At 43.8% G+C, this 18,382-nt stretch overlaps 1 protein-coding gene across 1 annotated transcript in view; it reads right to left on the bottom strand.

The window, feature by feature from the left end:
- The window catches only part of INTS4 (integrator complex subunit 4), a 1,642,132-nt gene that overhangs the window by 688,234 nt on the left and 935,516 nt on the right, over positions 1-18,382 (bottom strand). The window contains exon 14 of the mRNA XM_069639944.1: positions 13,949-14,082. Within this exon, the coding sequence (XP_069496045.1) occupies positions 13,949-14,082 (134 nt within the window). The remainder of the gene's footprint in view (positions 1-13,948; positions 14,083-18,382) is intronic.

Below are 18,382 nucleotides of genomic sequence, written 5' to 3'. Positions count from 1 at the left end.
ATTGGGAGGAAAGAGTCCTACACCTAAACCCCTAATGAGTATGGCGGGCGCTTTAAGAAGTGGTAAATTGCGAACCACCTTGTCTACAAAAAATGAAATGCTTAAGAATAATATTGATGAAACTGATGACGAGAGGAATATATATTCACTGGAGTATCCTACTGACAACACTCTTGGGCTCCAGAATGTTGACCCTATTCCTTGCATACTTTCGCCCAACTCTATAAAAACAGAGCCAGCACAGTCCTTTAACGAAAGTATACCCCCCTGTGGGGAGCTATCACATATCCCTGTACAGCCCTCTGGGGTGCAATTAGAAAAGGGGATTATGAATACATTCTCCCTTCATACGGTTTTGGACCCAGATTTATCTATTCATCAGAGTTTCCTAAGTGTACAGGAGTGATGCCCCCCTCTTAGCCCCTTACCTGAAATTAGAGATATATCCCATAACCTTCCACTGGGCACTTCAATGATGGCCCCAGCAATAAGTGCTGAATTGGATAAGCAGATTCGGTTTTCATTTGGTCCATCTACTCCAATACAGCTGAGGGGTGGTGGTATTGATAATATGCATTTCCACAAATATTACTTGGAGAACGCATCTTTGACCCCCGACCGGGCCTTCCTGTCCTACAACAGTAAAAAAGAATCTTGGGCAGGAGGCACAAAAAGAATCCCGTCCGAAATTGGACCTAGAATAACCAGATTTTAGAAAGCAATTGCAATCTTCTTCTAGTCCCCTTCAAATACATCCCTTTATAAACCCGCAGATACCACAAAGGGCGACCTCCTCACTGGAAAAAACATTCTTGCTAGAGCATCAGGAAGCAGAAGGTACATTCCCGGTCCTGACGCGTATTTTGAATCTCCTGGATAAGGGGCATGAATGTACCCATCAAGAAATCAAACAGTTAAATCTGAGGCTAGTGGACGTACTAACAATAGTAAGTAAACCTCTATTCAGGAATTCTTAAAAACTATTAGGGCTGTCCCTACCTCTATTAAGGATAGTACTCCCTTAATGCTGTCCAAGACTACTCAGAAATTTATTCAGGATAGGAAAGTGAACTCTACTCAAACAACATTGCCTTTGGAACCTCAACCTGTTCCGGTGAATCAGGCATTGGAGAAACAAATTGAAGTGGATTTACTGGAAAAGCTGATTAGCCAGAACTGCCCTCGGTCGATCCAGTTAGAATCCATATACAATTTGATACAAGCTGCATCCGGGTCCAGTCTTACACCAGAAACCCCTTTAATATCGAGGACATTAGCGGAGGGAACATCTTATGTAAAAGGGATTGGGGGGACCCGGCACGTGATACTTTAACGTCAGAGGTAAAATCGAAGTGCAACTTTCAAGGGCAAACAAAAAATACTACCAACTGAACAGATTTCCATAAGTTCTCATAATAATCTTCTTAACTTCTTCATAAACAAGGTAAAAGAGCCCCTGATAGGGAATGACCAACGTATTGAGTATACCCCCGTTACCGGTAATTTGGATGCAGCAAGGGAAAAGAATATGCCTGTAGTTGCAACTATGATACAGAGATCTCCATTAGCAAGGGCGTTTGCCTCTTCCTTAGCTTGGCAATCTACGGATACTACTACTAGAAATAGTGAGACTCCCGTTAGGGGTAACTCTCACCTTAAGGCCCAGGATACATTCCCCCATCCTGAAAGGGGAGAAACTTTGAAGTGCCCTCCCCTGACATCTATAGAGGGGGCCTGCACCATTATAAAGCAACAAGATGGAGTAAATGCTGCTATCACAGTCCCCTACATCATGGGTTTGAGAGGGAAGAATACTTTAAAATCAACCCGCTTACAACAGTGATGAATGACTCAGTGATGAAAGGAGTGGGAGTCTCGAAGGTGCTGAATGAACCTATGCAATTAGACACCGAATCTAGTGTTAGAATGGTGCTGAAATCGATGTTTGATGAACATGTTAATGCAGTAAATGCCCCACAGATGAGGATTCAGGAGGAGAACCTCCCCTTTCCAAGGACACCACTTTTTCCTATATCCCTGGTGGCCTAGTGGGCCCCATGCTTACCTAGTAAGCATCCCCCCATCCCCCTGCGTCACAAACGGATCTCTATTGATCCGGTGACATTGCTGCCCACGGATTGCGCGCCCTGCGCTTGATCCGCGGGCAGCAATGCCACACAATGGGTATCGTTGGAATGGGAAGAATCTCCCCTTTCCAACGATACCCGCCTTGAATAAAGCCAGCGATCGACGTGGAGAAAGAAGGGTTCTTACCTTCTTTCTGTGATTTTACTTTCAGTTTCACGCCGACGTGCTTTACGCACGCCGACGTGAAACTGAAGGTAATCCAGCCCCCTGACAGTGAGGGGGGACCTCCCCCTTACATAGCCCGGGGGTTGGATTACAGTTTTGAGCGATCCCTGCTGTGCAGGGATCGCTCAAAACAAGGTGCCAAAAAGGATGAGCCATCTAAGTCCTTGGCACTGCACATGCAATTCCAAGGAAGAGATATCTCGTCCTTGGCACTGTAGGGGTTAAAGGAAATCCAGGGCTGTGGGCAAAAATTTTCTAATTTTTATTTAAAGATATTATTGAAATGAAAACTATCCCTATATCATGGCATCTATCTTACATTATTCCCATCTACAAAGATAGGAAATCCCCCAAAAACTACCGCCCTATTGCTATACTAGACGTGGATTCTAAGATATTCGCGGGACTAGTATTGATGAAAATAAATGAATGGATGGATCAAAAATCCATTCTCTGTTCACAAAAATATGGATTTAGGAAATCCACTGGGACGGAAGCAGTGGGTCTCCTCTTGACAATTTTGCAAAATAGAGCCTGGAAGGCCAACTCCACTCCTATTTACTTAGCAGCCATGGACCCGAGTATGGCTTTTGATTTGGTGGACCGAGACATTCTCTGGGGAAAACTGAAATTTATTGGGATGCCTGAGAATCTTCTATCTATACTTATCCACCTACATATGCACTCTCAGATCCAGATTAGGCTAAATATGGAAGGCCTTTTGTTCGCCCCTAACAACATCTTGAATGGGTTTAGACAAGGGTGCCTATTTGCTCCCACTCTTTTTATTTGTATGTCTCGGATGTCTGGAGCTGTCTAGAGGAGTGTATGTTTATTCCCCCAACAATAGAAGGAGTCACAGTGACATGGATAGCCTATGCGGATGACTTTCTTTTGATAGACCAGTCCGCGAAGGGCTTACAGCGCATGATAACGGCCTTTTATACATACACGGTGGCAAATCAACTTAGCATTAATGCAAGTAAGACAGTTTTCATGACTTTCTTAAATACAAAGAAAGGGAAGGTGAAAGCATGGTTCTTGAACAACGAAAAGATTGAGGTTATGCCAGCAATGATATATTTGGGTTTTTCGATCTTTCAACAGAACAAACAGTACATGTATCTGGAATATCTCATGCAAAAAAGTACACTGCCAAGGGCTCAATTGAAAAAAATGTATACTAAGTTTGGAAAATTCTCAATTGATCCAATGTTGCGGCATTTTAAATCCAAGGTGACACCAAAAATGGTATAAGGGTTAGAAATCTTGCATGATATTGTATCTTCTAAAATCCCGAAAATTGAATCAAAAATGCTGAAAGCAGCCCTGTATTGCCTACCGAAAACAGTCTCCATTGGAGCAATACATTATGAGTTGGGATTGCTCACTTGGAACTATTATATAAAATTTTGGGACGTGGCCTCAAGAACTCAGCTATTGATCAACTCCTAAAATTAAGAGACCTTAAGTAAAGAAACTTTGAAGAATTTGGGTCTCGGTGCGGAAACACTAATTAACAATCCTCTTCATGTGAAAAAATTACTGCAATGTGCGGACTGGTCCAGTACTATGGATAAGGTGGCTAATACTAAGCTCTATTGTCAGCTAGTTACACACCAAAAAGCACTTGGGCATACAGAACCGTATCTAATAAAATGCCCTAGTAAAAACATACGTAACAGGATTATGAGGTTCTGGTTTATGTATGCCCTACGGGAGAAATTCTTGGGATAAGGTCCGCAATAAAACATGTAGAGACACATAAAATGCAATATCCATGTAGGTTGTGTCACCATCACAAAGAAATGGAAACATTACGCCATCTCTTGTTAGATTGTAAGTCTCTAATGGCAGAACGGACAGAGTATTTCTCTAAATTTGTGAATAATACCCAGAAGGTCTTCGCGGATATGCTGTGGTGGGAAATGCTGCATGGTACAGGGATATCCATAAAGATAGCTGTAGTACCGTTCTTGACAAATGTGTTTAAGATTCTTTAGATGATGTAAGGAATTATTAAACTGATGCTGAATGATAAATGTTCTAGGGATGGAGGAAGATAACACTGGTTATTATGCTGATTATGTGACCCTGTAAATAACCCTTTTTCTTGTCTTCTTTTAAGATGTATGTAATGATTGGTTTGTATGATTTTGAACCTTTGCTTTTATGTTTTCTATTCTGAAAATGTCTTTTACATTTTGGAAAAGTTTGTTTTCAAACCAAACAAATAAAAAATAAAGTAAAATAAAAAACAAAGTATATATTTAATCTTTTCACTGTTTTTCTGTGTTATTGTCCGCTCTGTTATGTACTACTGTAATGTTTGCAATAAAATGACTGGCTACCGTTTTCCACATGTGTAATACGTTATTTGAAAGCAGATAACTTTGATATCAAGTTTTGTGTCTAATGTTTTCGAGCAGTTTTAATTTGATGCACAAATTGGATGGATATCAGATACTCTCTTTACTCTCTTGAGAAAGAGGAAACTATTTTTCCTCTCTTGAAAATGGATTCACACTCTATTCTAAAGGTAGGAGTAAAATACTCCCACTTCGGGGGGACGGGGGTCAGGTGGCACAGAAAGGAGACGTGCATGCTGTAGGCTGCGTCGACAGGCACCACAAAACCCCTAGAATGGCATGCTTTATAAATTAAAATCCCCTCATAGTGTGCTTTAACAACCTCGCAACGTGGTCTGGCGAGCTTCGTGGAGCTTGGGAGTGGGCGGCCCGATAGGTGAGCCATGGAGGACTCTGGTATCCAGCAGGGTGAAGAACTTATCTCCTTGGACCGAGCTCCACGCATTATTAGTGGGCCTGTCCCTCGCTGTTCTGTGCCGGGGGAATGGGAGGTGCAGGGCGAACTGCAGAGGGTCCCAATCCATCCAGGCGGAGTGCCTGTGCAGAGGACTTGAGCCGGCCTCTCAGAGTGTGGTGGGGCGAGCCATTGGAGCTGGGTTCTACTGGACTGGTGTGCACCGGTGATGGGGAACTTCCCATAACTTTATTGGCTTTGCACAGTCTCATACTGAAACCACGGGTCGCATCTGCATTCCTCAGGACCAATTCCTGCCAACTGGGGCCACATCTGTTTGGGCACTCCTGGGACTGCCCGTGAATCAGGCACATGGACACACCATACTTGCACAGTGGGCAAAAGCTTGAGCGCCTAGAGTACATACAACTGTGATCAGGAGCTGCTTGAGTGGCAGTGCTTTATCGGCCTGCGGGGTGCTATATGACCAGGATATCATCTGGCCTTGCTGCAATGCTCAAATCTGGGGTAAAGCCCAAACCAGGGGACATTACATCACTTTTAGCCATACAAGATCAAGAGAGACACGCTCAAGAAATTCAAGCAGAGGTCCACTCTCTGCCTCGCACGGCTGCCCATTTAAACCCTACAGTTACAGCAAAAGACCTTCTGGAAATACACGCTAGCCTGAAACACCTCACACTGGAGATTAAACCCACTAATGGGATACTGGTCAAATCCACTGCAGACTAAACTCGCACATGCTGATGCTGGGGCTGGAGTACGGAGTACGAGATATTGAAAACGCTGTGTGAAGCAAGCGCACAGCCATGTGCGCCAAACAGAAGGAGTTGAGAAATAGATTGTGGATAAAGAACATCGAATCCCCCAACATGTAGAAGATCAGGAGCTGGCAGACTATGTCCGAGACCCATTTAGATATTTGCTGACCGACCGGGCACAGCAGATTTGGAATTGGGCAGAACGCATTGCATACACTCCTCGGCCAAGGAACACCACAATCTGTTGACGGATGTGCTCTCAAGATAGGGTGACCAGACCTCCCTGGTTTTTCCAGGACTGTCCCTGTTTTTGCTGCTCTGACCCCCTTTCTCTCAAGATTATGTTTCCATTGGAAACTGTAGTGGTCCTGGCTTTTGGTAGTAGGTCTTCATAGCTGGCAGGCAGGAATGCACACTCTTGCACAGAAGAAATGCTGCATTTTACATCTTAAAATAGTGTTAGTTTGTGATTAACTAATTATAATAAGTTATTATATAAACAGCAACACGTAAACACCCTTCTCCACCTAACGCTACTAAAGCGTATCATCTTGACAGCCACTTTCAAGAGTTAGTCCTACTTTTATGTTAGTTGTCATGTCCCAGTGTTTTACTTTATAAATCTGGTCACCCAATCTCAAGAGTACATTAATTACAGCTAAAAGATAGAACTATGATGGCGGCAAGGAAGAGGGAGCCCACAGAGTTTCAGGGGATGGAAGGGGTGGGGTGGCAAAGCTATCCATATATCAAGATCTGGCGCCTCAGATACTTGCGAATCGTAGGAAGCTGCACAGCCTGGCTGCAATCCCAGATCATAAAATACCGCTGGGGCTTCCCCTGCAAGCTGCTATTCGAACATCAGAATTAGCATTATGCCATCAGCTCGGAGGAGGAAGCGGGCAAATTAATGGACACTACTCTGGACTCTCAGGCGGACATTTCCAGAAGGCCTAGGGCAAGGCGAAACCGCCTTTCGAATCTGAAATAGGGCCGCCTTGTAGCGCTTTGGACTGTTCGTTATAGCCAATTATCTGTCTGGCAATTGATCCTTAATCTGAAAAATAAAAAGAATCTCCACATGTTACCAGATGATGTTACAATGTCACGCTCTTACTTTTCTTGGGTTTGCGCAGTTAGGGTGGTTATGATGCCATAACTTGAGGGGAACAGAAGGGGTTTGGATTGGGTGCCAGGAGGGAATTGCACCCCTGTAATACCTACCACATATGTGTGTTGAATTGCATTTAATGATTTTTAATTGTTCCATCATCTTCTATGGAGTTCTTTATTTTATTGTCACACAAGTAAGCATTGCAGCTAATATCAAGAAATATCTCCTGAATGGGTTCCCCAAAGCTCCCGTTCTGGTCCTCCTTGGTAGTCTCTGGCCTGAAGGGAAACATGATAGCGTCCCCTGACCTTCCCTGCCTGACCCTGAATGTGCATGGTGTGAGGAACCGGAGGGCATCCTCCCATCCACTTTGCTTGGATCCTCTTCTCATGTGGCCGGTGAAAGGGCATCACTTTTGGATCTCGACTCTGAGGGTGGATATGCGGGGGGGAGTATCACCTAGGTGACAGGACCGTGGGGAGAGGATGTCTTCAAGTGAGGCATGGTATCCCCTTGCCAGAATTCATCCTACCTTTATACGTTACCACCAGTCTTCCCCTTCTTACACACACACACACACACACACACGAAGCAACTGGGAGTAATGCACACTTCCATCTGTGCACACCACTTTGGTACTGAGACGAGGAAGGACTGTGCAACACCACTACCATGATCAGGCATGTCCCACTAATAAAGCTAATTGTGGTCAGGCAAAGGACTTGCACCTGCAGCCAGTTGAGGGGCTACAGGTGCATATAAGGAGAGACGAGCGAGAGGAAAGAAGAAATCCACAGCAACCAGACCCAGAGCAGGCTGGAGAGGGGACCCATCTGCTGGCGGTGGATGAAGCGTGCCTCTGTAATAAATTATATCCCATAGCGTATTTCACTACAAGTGGCCTTAAAAACCTGGCTGTAGCTATCATGATCAGTAAGGGCTTGCCTGTGAATGTGTTTAAAGTTCTACAGGATGGAGAGGGGAGTAATGTGTTAATTCTAGTCCTCATGGGTGAACGCAAGATCACATCAGCTACAGTTTGTGGCCCTCATGAAAAACAGGCAGAGTTATGATAGGTAATTTACAAGGTGTTCTGAATTCTTAACTGAATCCGCTGAAGAGGAAATAATCCTTGGGGGAAACATTAATTGTATCCTTGACCCGACTATGGATAATACACCAGCCTCTACTTTCAATGATGAGCAGAATTTTCACGCCATGACAAAACTATTAAGAGAACACTCGCCGATAGAGGTATGGCTGTTCTTTCTCCCAGGGGAGAAGGTTTATACCATTTATTCAGCTGTTCATAAAGGTTTCTCCAGGCTTGATATGTTTCTTATTTTAGTTTTTGTGTTTTATTAAGTACATTTGGTTACATTTTGTACCTTTTATACTGATACAAAAATTCCGCCATCTAACAATTACAACTACTGGCATTGTTAAAAACAACATTACGCATCAATAAATAACTAATTAAGCAATTCATACAACATCACGTTAATTCAAAATGCACCAAATGCCTCCAGATAAATAAACGTTTGCCCGGTCCAACCAACCTTAAAAACATAAAATATATAAGAAATTCATCAAGAAGGCTTTAGATTTTATAATTAGATCTTTAGTACTCGATAGACAAATTGTTGGTCACTAATTCCTATACATGGAAGGCTGCCGCTGTAATAACCAGGGATTCAGCAACGTAAATTGTGCTCCAGAATTGGTCTGATACATGATCAGCAAAGTTACTGTCAAGATGTATCGTGGAGTCTCCACCCGCTTTGAACAGAGTCTGCACAGTCTCTTCCCCCCCCCCTGGGCATTACCGCCCACGCCCCTGTGTTTTCCCAAACAGGGAGGGGGGACAATCGCAATTGTAGGATGAATCTACTCAACGCCAGCAACTGAAATTTTGTCAAATAGGACCTCGGGGGCACCAAGAGAGAAGCCCTGTTGCAGAAAAGACGAACTTCAGAATCTTAGCCAAGTAGTCCAGAGCCTCCCCAGCACCATAACACCTGGTTCCATCCATAACCCCGATTCCATCAGTATGTGGGATCACCATTCTACCGAAAGCTCTCTCAGATTACACCCCCCTCTCCCCTTATGCTTGTGCTAGATGTCGTCCTGGCCACCGCATCTCTTAAGCCCCCTTAGAGGCTAAACGGCTCCATACTAACTGTAACCTTGAATTATCATATTGGAAGCCATTACAAACTACTTTTAAGTTAATGATACTGGGGAGCTCACATTCTGGACAGCATGAGATGCTGGGAAAGCAGTGATCCGAGGGGTTATTATTGAAAAGTCAGTATCCTGGAGGAGGACTCAAAAATGTCATCGGGCCACATTGGGGGGTATAGTCCAGGAGAAGGAGAAAGAAAACAGAAGGGGAATCAGCGCTCTCTCCGGGACCTTCAGATAGCTAAACAGGCCCTAGAAGCACATCTGACTGAGAAGGCGGCCCAGTCAATACTATTAACAAAACATTTTGACTCCAAGGGTAAAAAGGCCAGCAAGCTACTAGCAGCGAAGCTAAAGAAGGTTGCCACCCACAACTATATTGTGGCTCTGAGGGATGAGGGTGGGAAACTGATTATTACAGAGGCAGGAAAGCTACAGAGTATCCTCCTCACACCAGGGGATCCAAGCCCCCAGTCCGGACTTTATCTACAGTCGCATCTCCCCCAAGTGCTCGAAGAGTAGAGAGATGTCCTGGAAGCGGATATAATCACTCAGGAAGTGAACCAGGCAGTTTGGTCCCTCCCAGCAGGCAAAGCCCCCCACCCAGGTGGTTTCACTAACAAATTTCATAAAATCTTTGCCGACATCCTGGTCCTTCAACTCACTAATATTTAACTCTGTAGAATCAGGAACTGTATCTGACTCCATGGCTGAATCAGCCACCACCCTATTGCTGAAACTGTGGAAAGATCCTGAGGAATGTACCTCCTATAGCCCCATATCCCTTTTAAACATTGATGCAAAATTGTACAGTAAGATCTTAGCAACCAGACTGGGAGAGGTCTTCCCGCATATAATCAACAGCGATCAGACCGGCTTTATTAAAAATAGGGGTGCCCATGATAACGTCCGAAAGGTGGTGGATCTGGTTGCTCTGGCTCCCGGAGTTCGAGTGGATTATCTCTCCTTTCTCTGGACGCACACCGTGCCTTCGACAGCATGTCATGGGATTATTTAGCAGCTCTCCTATCAGCCTACAGATTTTGCCCCTCTTTCACTAGGGTGATTATGGCAAATTTTCAAATCCCATCCACCAGAATCAAAGTTAATGCCCTTAGGTCATCACTGCTCTCCCTCGGCAGGGGCACTAGGCAGGGCTGCCCCCTTTCCACTTTAGTATTTGCACTAGCAGTGGAACCATGGAACCACTAGCACAGAGAATACGCTGCCAACCCCACATCTCTGGGCTAACATATTGTGGGCGGGGGCCACGTAAAAGGTGGCATTATATGCAGACAATGTTATCTGCTTTCCCAAGAACCCTCTATCCTCCCTATCAGCATTTCAAACCTACTGGAGTGATTCGCCCTGGTATCAGATTTCCGTATCAATCATGAAGTCTGTGGGAAGATCGGGAGATCACATAACTAATGGGTCCATATCACAAATACATACACCTGCCTCCTAAGAGCCAATATTCCTGTGTTGTGGAAAGAGGCCAAAGACATGTTCCAAAGATGGGAGATGCAGGACATCTCATGGGTGGTCCAAATCAGTGCGGTTAAGATGACCTTACTCCCAAGGCTCTTCTACATCTTTCAGGCATTACCAATCAGTAGATCAGAGCGAGATCTACTTGAATTGCAGAAGGCAGTGGGGCGGTTATACTGGCGTTGTCGACCCTCCAGAATCCCTTGCAAGCTTCTCCTTTGGTCCAGGGGTCTGGGAGGGCTCGAAGTCCCGCGTTACTTCCAGGCGACACAGATTGCCCTGATGCTAGATTGGGTACTGGAGGAGAGGCTGCCGGAATGGAAGGCTTTGAAACAAACTGGTTCACCTTTACCTCTAGCTCACCTCCCATTTCTTCCCAAATCTGTGAGAGGCTCCCAAGAGCTCCTGGTGCACCTTAATTAGAGAGGGAGCCATTAAATTATGCTTTCGCCAGTACATGACCCCCCCCCAAAGGTTACACACGATTCGTCCAGACTACTCAGATCGCTGATGGCACGGGTGTGGTCAACTAGGGTACCTCACACATATGTGGTGCCACTGCCCAATTATGCAAATATATTGGCAAGAGATTCGATCAAGGATAATAGATATCCCACAGAGAAGCCTGCTCCCCATGTGTCTGCTGACCATGTTCCAGAGGATGGCACTTTTCCAATGTCAGGCTCTAGAACTGACCTAATATCACACTTATTGATGGTGGTGAGAATAAAATGTGCTCACTTCTGGAAGACTCTGGAAGGCCCCTGTATCTCTTACTGGTAGGTGAAGAAATGGGAGATCATAGCCATGGAAAAGCTTACTGCACACATCTGATTGAATGGAGAGATTCTCCCACACTTGGACCCCCTTCTTGGACTTTACTCGAGGAAAGGAGCACATGTTTTTTCGCCCACAAATTATGAAACTATTAGAGACTTTTGTGATGACAGGGAAATTTTGTTGGTTTGAAATGCTTGATTGTTCTGGTGGGAGGGCGGCCTCGTGGGGCAGTGCTGGGAGGTGTCATCCTTACTAGGAACCCACTTTGTTGCCATTGCTAGCATTCGTGTGACTTTATCTAGCTATCCATCCATCTATCCATCTATATATATTTGATTTACTTCTCTTTTCTCTTCTTTTTTGTGTTTGTTTTTGGTTGGTGGGGGTTCCAATTAAGAAACTGTAAAAATGAAATTCCGATGGCTCTTCAATATTGCTTGTATTGTTATGGCAGTTATTAATGGAATATGTTCAATCGAGATTTCAATAAAAAGACAACTTGTGGGAGGTGGGGTGGGGGGGGAACTCTCACTCCAAAATCCTATCTGGGCCATTCTCTAGAATGCATGCTCCATAAATCAGTAGCAGCCAGGCTGGTGTGACCTAGCCACTCCCATCAACTCTTCTTTTGGGATTTCTCACCATTTCTATGCCAACGACACCCAGCTTTTCCTTTCCTTCCTCCTCTTCCTTCACTCCTGACCTCCACCTTAATCTCTCTTCCTGTCTTACTGCCATTAAAAACTGGATGTCATCCCACTTTCTCTCCCTCAACACTGATAAGACTTATTCTTTCCCTCCAACACGCTTCCCCCTCCATCTCCCCGTCCTTTTATTCACTTTCCCCCCTCTAATCTTCCCATCTCTGCCCATGCTCGCAATCTAGGCCTTCACTTTGACTCCTCCCTCTCCTTTACCCACCATATTTCTCACGCCTGTCGCTACCACCTCTTCAATATTCGTAAATTCTGTTCCTCTCTCACCTTCCATGCCACTAAACTTTCTTCTCTCGTCTTTTTTATTGTTCTACTCTCCTCTTAGGACTTCCTACTTCTCATCTTGCCACCCTCAAATCCCCCAACCACTCCGCCATCCGTACCCATTGTCTTCTTGCGCCTCACGACTCCATTTCCTCTTCGCTTTCTTACCTTGGCTGGCTTCCCTTTCACTCCCAACTTAAATTTTGCTTCCTCTGTCTTGTCTTTAAATCTCTTCATGATCTTGCGCCCCCTACCTTGCCTCTCTCCTTTCATTCTACACTCCTTCTTCCTACTCACTGTTCCCCCGTCCCCATGTGCCTCTTCTCGTTTCGACTCCTTTCAGCTCCTTGCCCCCTACACTGGAACTCTCTACCTCTTTCTATCAGCTCCACCTATTCCTCCTTCCGTGCTTCCTTGAAATTTCTTCTTATCCATTCCCCACCCTGACGCCCTTTATCCCATCCTTTCACCTCTCTCTCACGCCCCTCATGTTTCACCCTACTTACCTCCCCTTCAATTGCATCTTCATTCTATTCCCCATCCTGTCTCCCTCATCTCTCCCCTTTCTTCACCCTCTTTTTCGCGTTTATCATCATAGGTAAAATGTTCTACATACTGTTTTACTGATTTGATTCATGTTTTGTAATTTGCTTCTATTGTTATCATTTTCTATGTATTCTTGTTGTTATAATGTAAAGCGCTTTGGCGTAAAGCGCTATATAAACATGATAAATACAAATACACTCTGCACAACAGGCACATCATTCTAAGTCCTATCTTCTAGTGAAAGCATTATTTTTCTGGATCTGGGGAGTGGACACAATTGGAATGGTATCGCCCACATGCCCCTCACTATGGAAACATGGACAATGACAACTGGATAACGTCAGGACTATCACCCCATTATCATGGAAAACTGGACACCTTGGCTGGATAAACATCCTCATTCTAGGATCTCCATCCCCACTACCCTATTCACCTTTTATTTCCCACCTTACACTACACAAAAGGCCTGCAAAAAAGAATGCAGCTGAACGCCTGCGATTAGCCCTCATCACCTCACCAGTGGAGCCATGCAGCCCTTACTCTGCATAACTCTGTTCCACTTTCCTTCATGCAACCACACACCCTTCCATCGAGACCAGTAATGAGTCGAACACCTAGGTCTCCACTTTTGATAGACACAAACCAAGTATCCTCAAAAGGAACCACTTGCAAACATAACTAGACACATACTAGCACCCATAAAACAGGTATTTACAGCCATCAACAACACTTCAAATACATACCTGCCATGCCCTCTTTACCCACTTACTTTCCCCTTTCTCGTCCAGAACCATGCACTAAGAGCTGCCAGCATTGCAGCAATTACTATATATAAAACAACTTTAGATTACATTAACTATCTTCTTGGGTTCACAATTTCAAAATATGAGCTTCACCTATGTTTTATGGTTGATATTTCCAGGAAGTACCAATCATGAAAGACACAATATAATACAATGCAATGCAATATAAAAATTAAATGATCAATGGCTTACACTTAATGGCGGTACAAGATGAGACAGGCTATCACGCAGATAGGCATAGTGACGGAACGTGTGATCCGAGAACAGGGCTGGCATGGTTGGACATGATTTGGCAGCATTGAAAATGAGAATCAAAACAGCAATATCTGATGCAGTTAAGTTGTACAACAAGTCAAGAAAGTAAAGACAACAGATAAATGTTTTCCAAATTAATACCTAAAACAGGATACAGCATGGCCAGCCCAATCCTGGCCACTAATACATTGCACTTTGTATGGGTTGGTAATATTTTACTATTTGCAGCAACAACTATATCACCTAATCATGTGTCATTGTTAAGTCTGTGTAAAGTATAAAATACACAAGGTATGTTACAACCCAAAAAGGAAATATTACTTACGTGCAATTTGTTTTTTTTTATAGAGAATTCCTTTTGAATATGCAAAGAAAGCAGAGTTTGCATGGTACAAAATAAGAAGCTAAGTATAAAGAGACATGTTCATTGATTATTTTATCATGAAAAACAGTTAATGATCAGAAAGATAATCAAAACAACACATAGCCAATTAAATATAAGAATTGAGAGACAAGTTTGAAGCATTAAAAAGATGGAAAGCAGAGCAGATATTAAAGAGTACACTTACATTATCCACATTTGCGCAGTGTAACAAGGCGAGCACCAAATAAGACATTCCTGGGTAGGCTCTGGAACCACTTCACTGTGTAGGCCCCTGGAGCAGTATCATTCTGGTGTGTGGGCTCTCTCCTCTCTACCTGCGTGGGGCCCCTCGGCCCTCTGGTCGAGCCACCTTTGGCCATCATTCGGCCGATGAAGCGAGTGTCAGTCGCTGCTTTTGCCTCCACTTTCATCCCCCCTCCTGCTACTGACACTCCCATTGAATCAGTCCTTGCTAAGTTTCACCTCTCCATCTTTAATACCCTTGACATCCTTGCCCCTGTCATGAGGATCCACCTGAAGCCTGCCTACAAGCTTAATGGCTGGTATGACTCCAATCTAGCCTCTCTGAAACGTAGGTGCAGAGTTGATGAACGGAAGTGGCAGACCTCTGGCACATCGGCTAACAAACTGGCCCCTTGTCTACACCAAAGGAAATACTGTTTCTCAGCCACTCCAAGAAGAGGGCCCACATTCAAGCCTGCATCTCTGGATCCACAAACATGGCAGAACTTTTCAAAATCGGCAAGGAACTCGCCAATCCAACTGCAGTCTCTACCTCTCCCCTTCCTTCCCAGGCTCTCTGCACTGCCCTCCCATTTCACATTTAAAACTCAGCACTTCTTGTCCTCACTCTCCTCCACCCCTATTTCTCCCACCCCCCTCATGCACTCCTGGCTCGCTTGGATCCCCTGCTCCCCAGCCCATAGCACCTGATAAAAAAAAAAACAGCGATGGTGATCTTAGGGTACTTCGAGGACCTCCTCAGATCAAGGTAGCCTGCATCATCCACTCTCTCCTGTTTAAGTCTACAAGGCATACAGGCAACTAGGAAGAAAGGCAGAAGAGAGGGTGATCCCGCAGGGACGTTCCTAACGACCCATGGACCAGAGTGTACACAAAGGACAGTCGGAGCTAAAAATGGGAGCCGATATGGTGAACAAGATTCTGTTGCTTCCGTACTTCTTCTGGGGCTCACCGGACAGATTAAAGGACATGCTAGACATAAGACATAAGAAATTTCTTTTTGAAAAAGGGAGTGACTGCAACGATAGCCTACCCAAGGAAACAAAGCAATCCAGAAGGGTAAATCATGTGCATTTATTTTGGGAGCAGCCAAGTCTTTTTCGAAGAATCTCGCATAGGGTAGGTTAGGGATTTTAAATGAGAATTTGTATTTCAGATTTACCATAGATGATTACTTAATCTTTTAGACATATTGATGATGCATTCTCCAGACAGACAACAAGGGAAAGTGTTTTTTATCAAAGCTAGTGGAGTTGCAAAGCTGGGCTGTAACCATCACCGAATTTAATTTACAATTTTATTGTTCGTTTATAACGTGCTTAATACCAGCAAGTGGTTTCTAAGGGCGGGATTTAAACCTATGTTGCGCTGCGCTGTCTTGCTTCCAAGACAAACATGTTGCCCCCGAGTTATCCTCCCTCCTCTAGGTTCAACCTGCCTCTCTTTCACATTCAAACTCTTAACGGATGGGGATTGGTACTGGGTACCTCCTCAAGTGATATGCATCTGCGGTGTGCCAAGTCAAATTAAGTTGTGGTTATATTTATAGTAGAGTTTGTTCGTTTATTTGGTATGGCGCGCAAAACCCAGAGGTAACAGGACGCAACAGAGAACAGGAAGGTAAGTATACATAAAAGCTTAGTTACAGGATAAGGCACAGGTGAGTATAAAGCATAGCATTACATTTTGTAGAATTTACATATATATATATATACAGTTAATTACGACAGGTCAGTTTAAGGAATATACATATATACAGTCAGGTTGACATAGTTCAGTCAAGGGGATCGTTGGATCGTAACCAGGACAGAGTGTTTCGCCTAAAGCTGTAACAAGATTGGTCTGTTCTGATTTTGAGTGGAAGGGCGTTCCAATGTTGAGCAGCCATGACAGGGAAGCTACTGCCGCCCGTTTTCTTTGGTCTGAATTGGGGTACCTGAAGGCAGTGAGAATTAATTGTTCTGATGGGGCGGGTGGACGTATTTTTTACTATTATGGCTACGAGATAGGGGGGGTGCTGCACTGTTTAAGTATTTGTAAGTGAGTGATGCTGTTTTGAGTGACAGGCGGTCACAGATTTTGAGCCATTTGTGTTCTCTTCTTGTGTTGGAGATGTGTTCCTTGGATGGTAAGTTAAGGGCTGTTCTGAGTGCGTTGTTTTGCAGTGTTTGAAGTTTGTCGGTTATGTATTTGTTGGCTCCTAGGTACATGGCATTGCAGTAGTCAAGTCTGGATAGTATTAGGGCATTAGCGATGATGATACAGTAGGCTTGGGAGAGGAATGCTCTACTTGCCCTGATTAGCTTGCACGTGTATGTGGTAGAGGATGCTAGTGAGTTTACCTGTTTTTTTAGTGACAAGGCTGAGTCAAGGTGAAAGCCTAGAGTTTTCACTGTTTTCGCGACTGTGATGGTGTTAGAATAAGAGAAATAAGTGGGCACCACAAGGTAAATGCTATTTGACGTCTTTTGTCCAAAGAATCAAAACACTTGCAGGAGCAGGCTGTGATGGGTCTGGAGTCACCCTGACCCGAAAACAAGTGAGGCAATAGACTAGATAAGAAATCTAGTCACACAACCGCTCTCCGTTTGTACCCGGTCTGGGTAATTTTGTTTGAAAAAACAGTTCTAAATGGTGTTGGTTTTGTTCATCCTGATCTAGGAATTGTTCATAAGAAATAAGTTCCAGGACTTTGTTTGTGTAATGTATATATTTCTTTATGAAAAAAATCAAAAGAAAAATCACTAATCAAATCTTAGTGAGGACGCAGCTGACATATTTCATTATGCAAGTAGACTTAAGATGCCAATGCATTTCGGAGTGTAAACTCCTTCATCAGGGCAAGTCTGTGTTGTTAGGAAACAGTAACATCAACAAAAGCATAAGAAAATGTATATAAAACAAGAGATACAAAAATGAAATATAATGGTGATCATAAAGCACATAAAAGAATAATGGTTACATACCCCAATAGAAGAATTCAAGTCAAGGTGTAATATGTAAAAAACAATAGAAAAAATAGAAATCAGTACAAAAATCATTCAATTATTGTCATGTGCTCGAGAGGAAAGAAATTTACCTCGCTTAAAGAATGGAGTCAGGCGCGTTGAAAAAGAAAGAAACAATATCAGACGTATGTTTTCACAAAGAACACGATCGGGTGCTGGAGGGGATCCAGTATACGATCTGTAAAAGCGAAACCAACTTTAGTGGGTGCGGTTAAAGGAGGTAAGAAAACGGAGTAGAATGAGCCACAAGAAGCTCGGTTACCTGGGTTCACAGAATGGTGTCGGCGGTGAACGCAGCGAGCTGTTGTGCATCGCTGACTGAAACCGTTGTTAGGGAAACGGTGAATGAAATAGACACGTGACCGCAACACGCTGGGCGAACCCGCGCGATGCGGCATGTAATTCAAGAGGCAGCAAACTGCCGTTAAGGACATCAATGATGCAAAAAAAGAAATTAAGGAGGCTGTGGGGGCTGAATCATGAATACTAAGAAGAAAAAATGTAAAAATTGTGCATGACAAACATAGAAAAAATACTATTATCATATACAAGAAAAAGCCACATTATAAGCCAAACATAACCTGTGTATGAGAAATGTGATCAAAATCCATCATATCAACAAAGTGTTGCACAGAACTGTAACTCCTTAAGATAAAAGGAATATCAAAGCATTCCTAAAAAGTGTTCTTGCGAACGCTAGAAAATGCCTAAGGTGTCTAAACCGATAGATGTATA

Source organism: Ambystoma mexicanum, chromosome 7q (assembly GCF_040938575.1).
Source record: "Ambystoma mexicanum isolate Mex_15411 chromosome 7q, UKY_AmexF1_1, whole genome shotgun sequence".
NCBI classification, from domain to species: Eukaryota; Metazoa; Chordata; class Amphibia; order Caudata; family Ambystomatidae; genus Ambystoma; species Ambystoma mexicanum.
The sequence above is the reverse complement of the archived record's forward strand: the minus strand, read 5'-3'. Positions and strand labels throughout refer to the sequence as shown.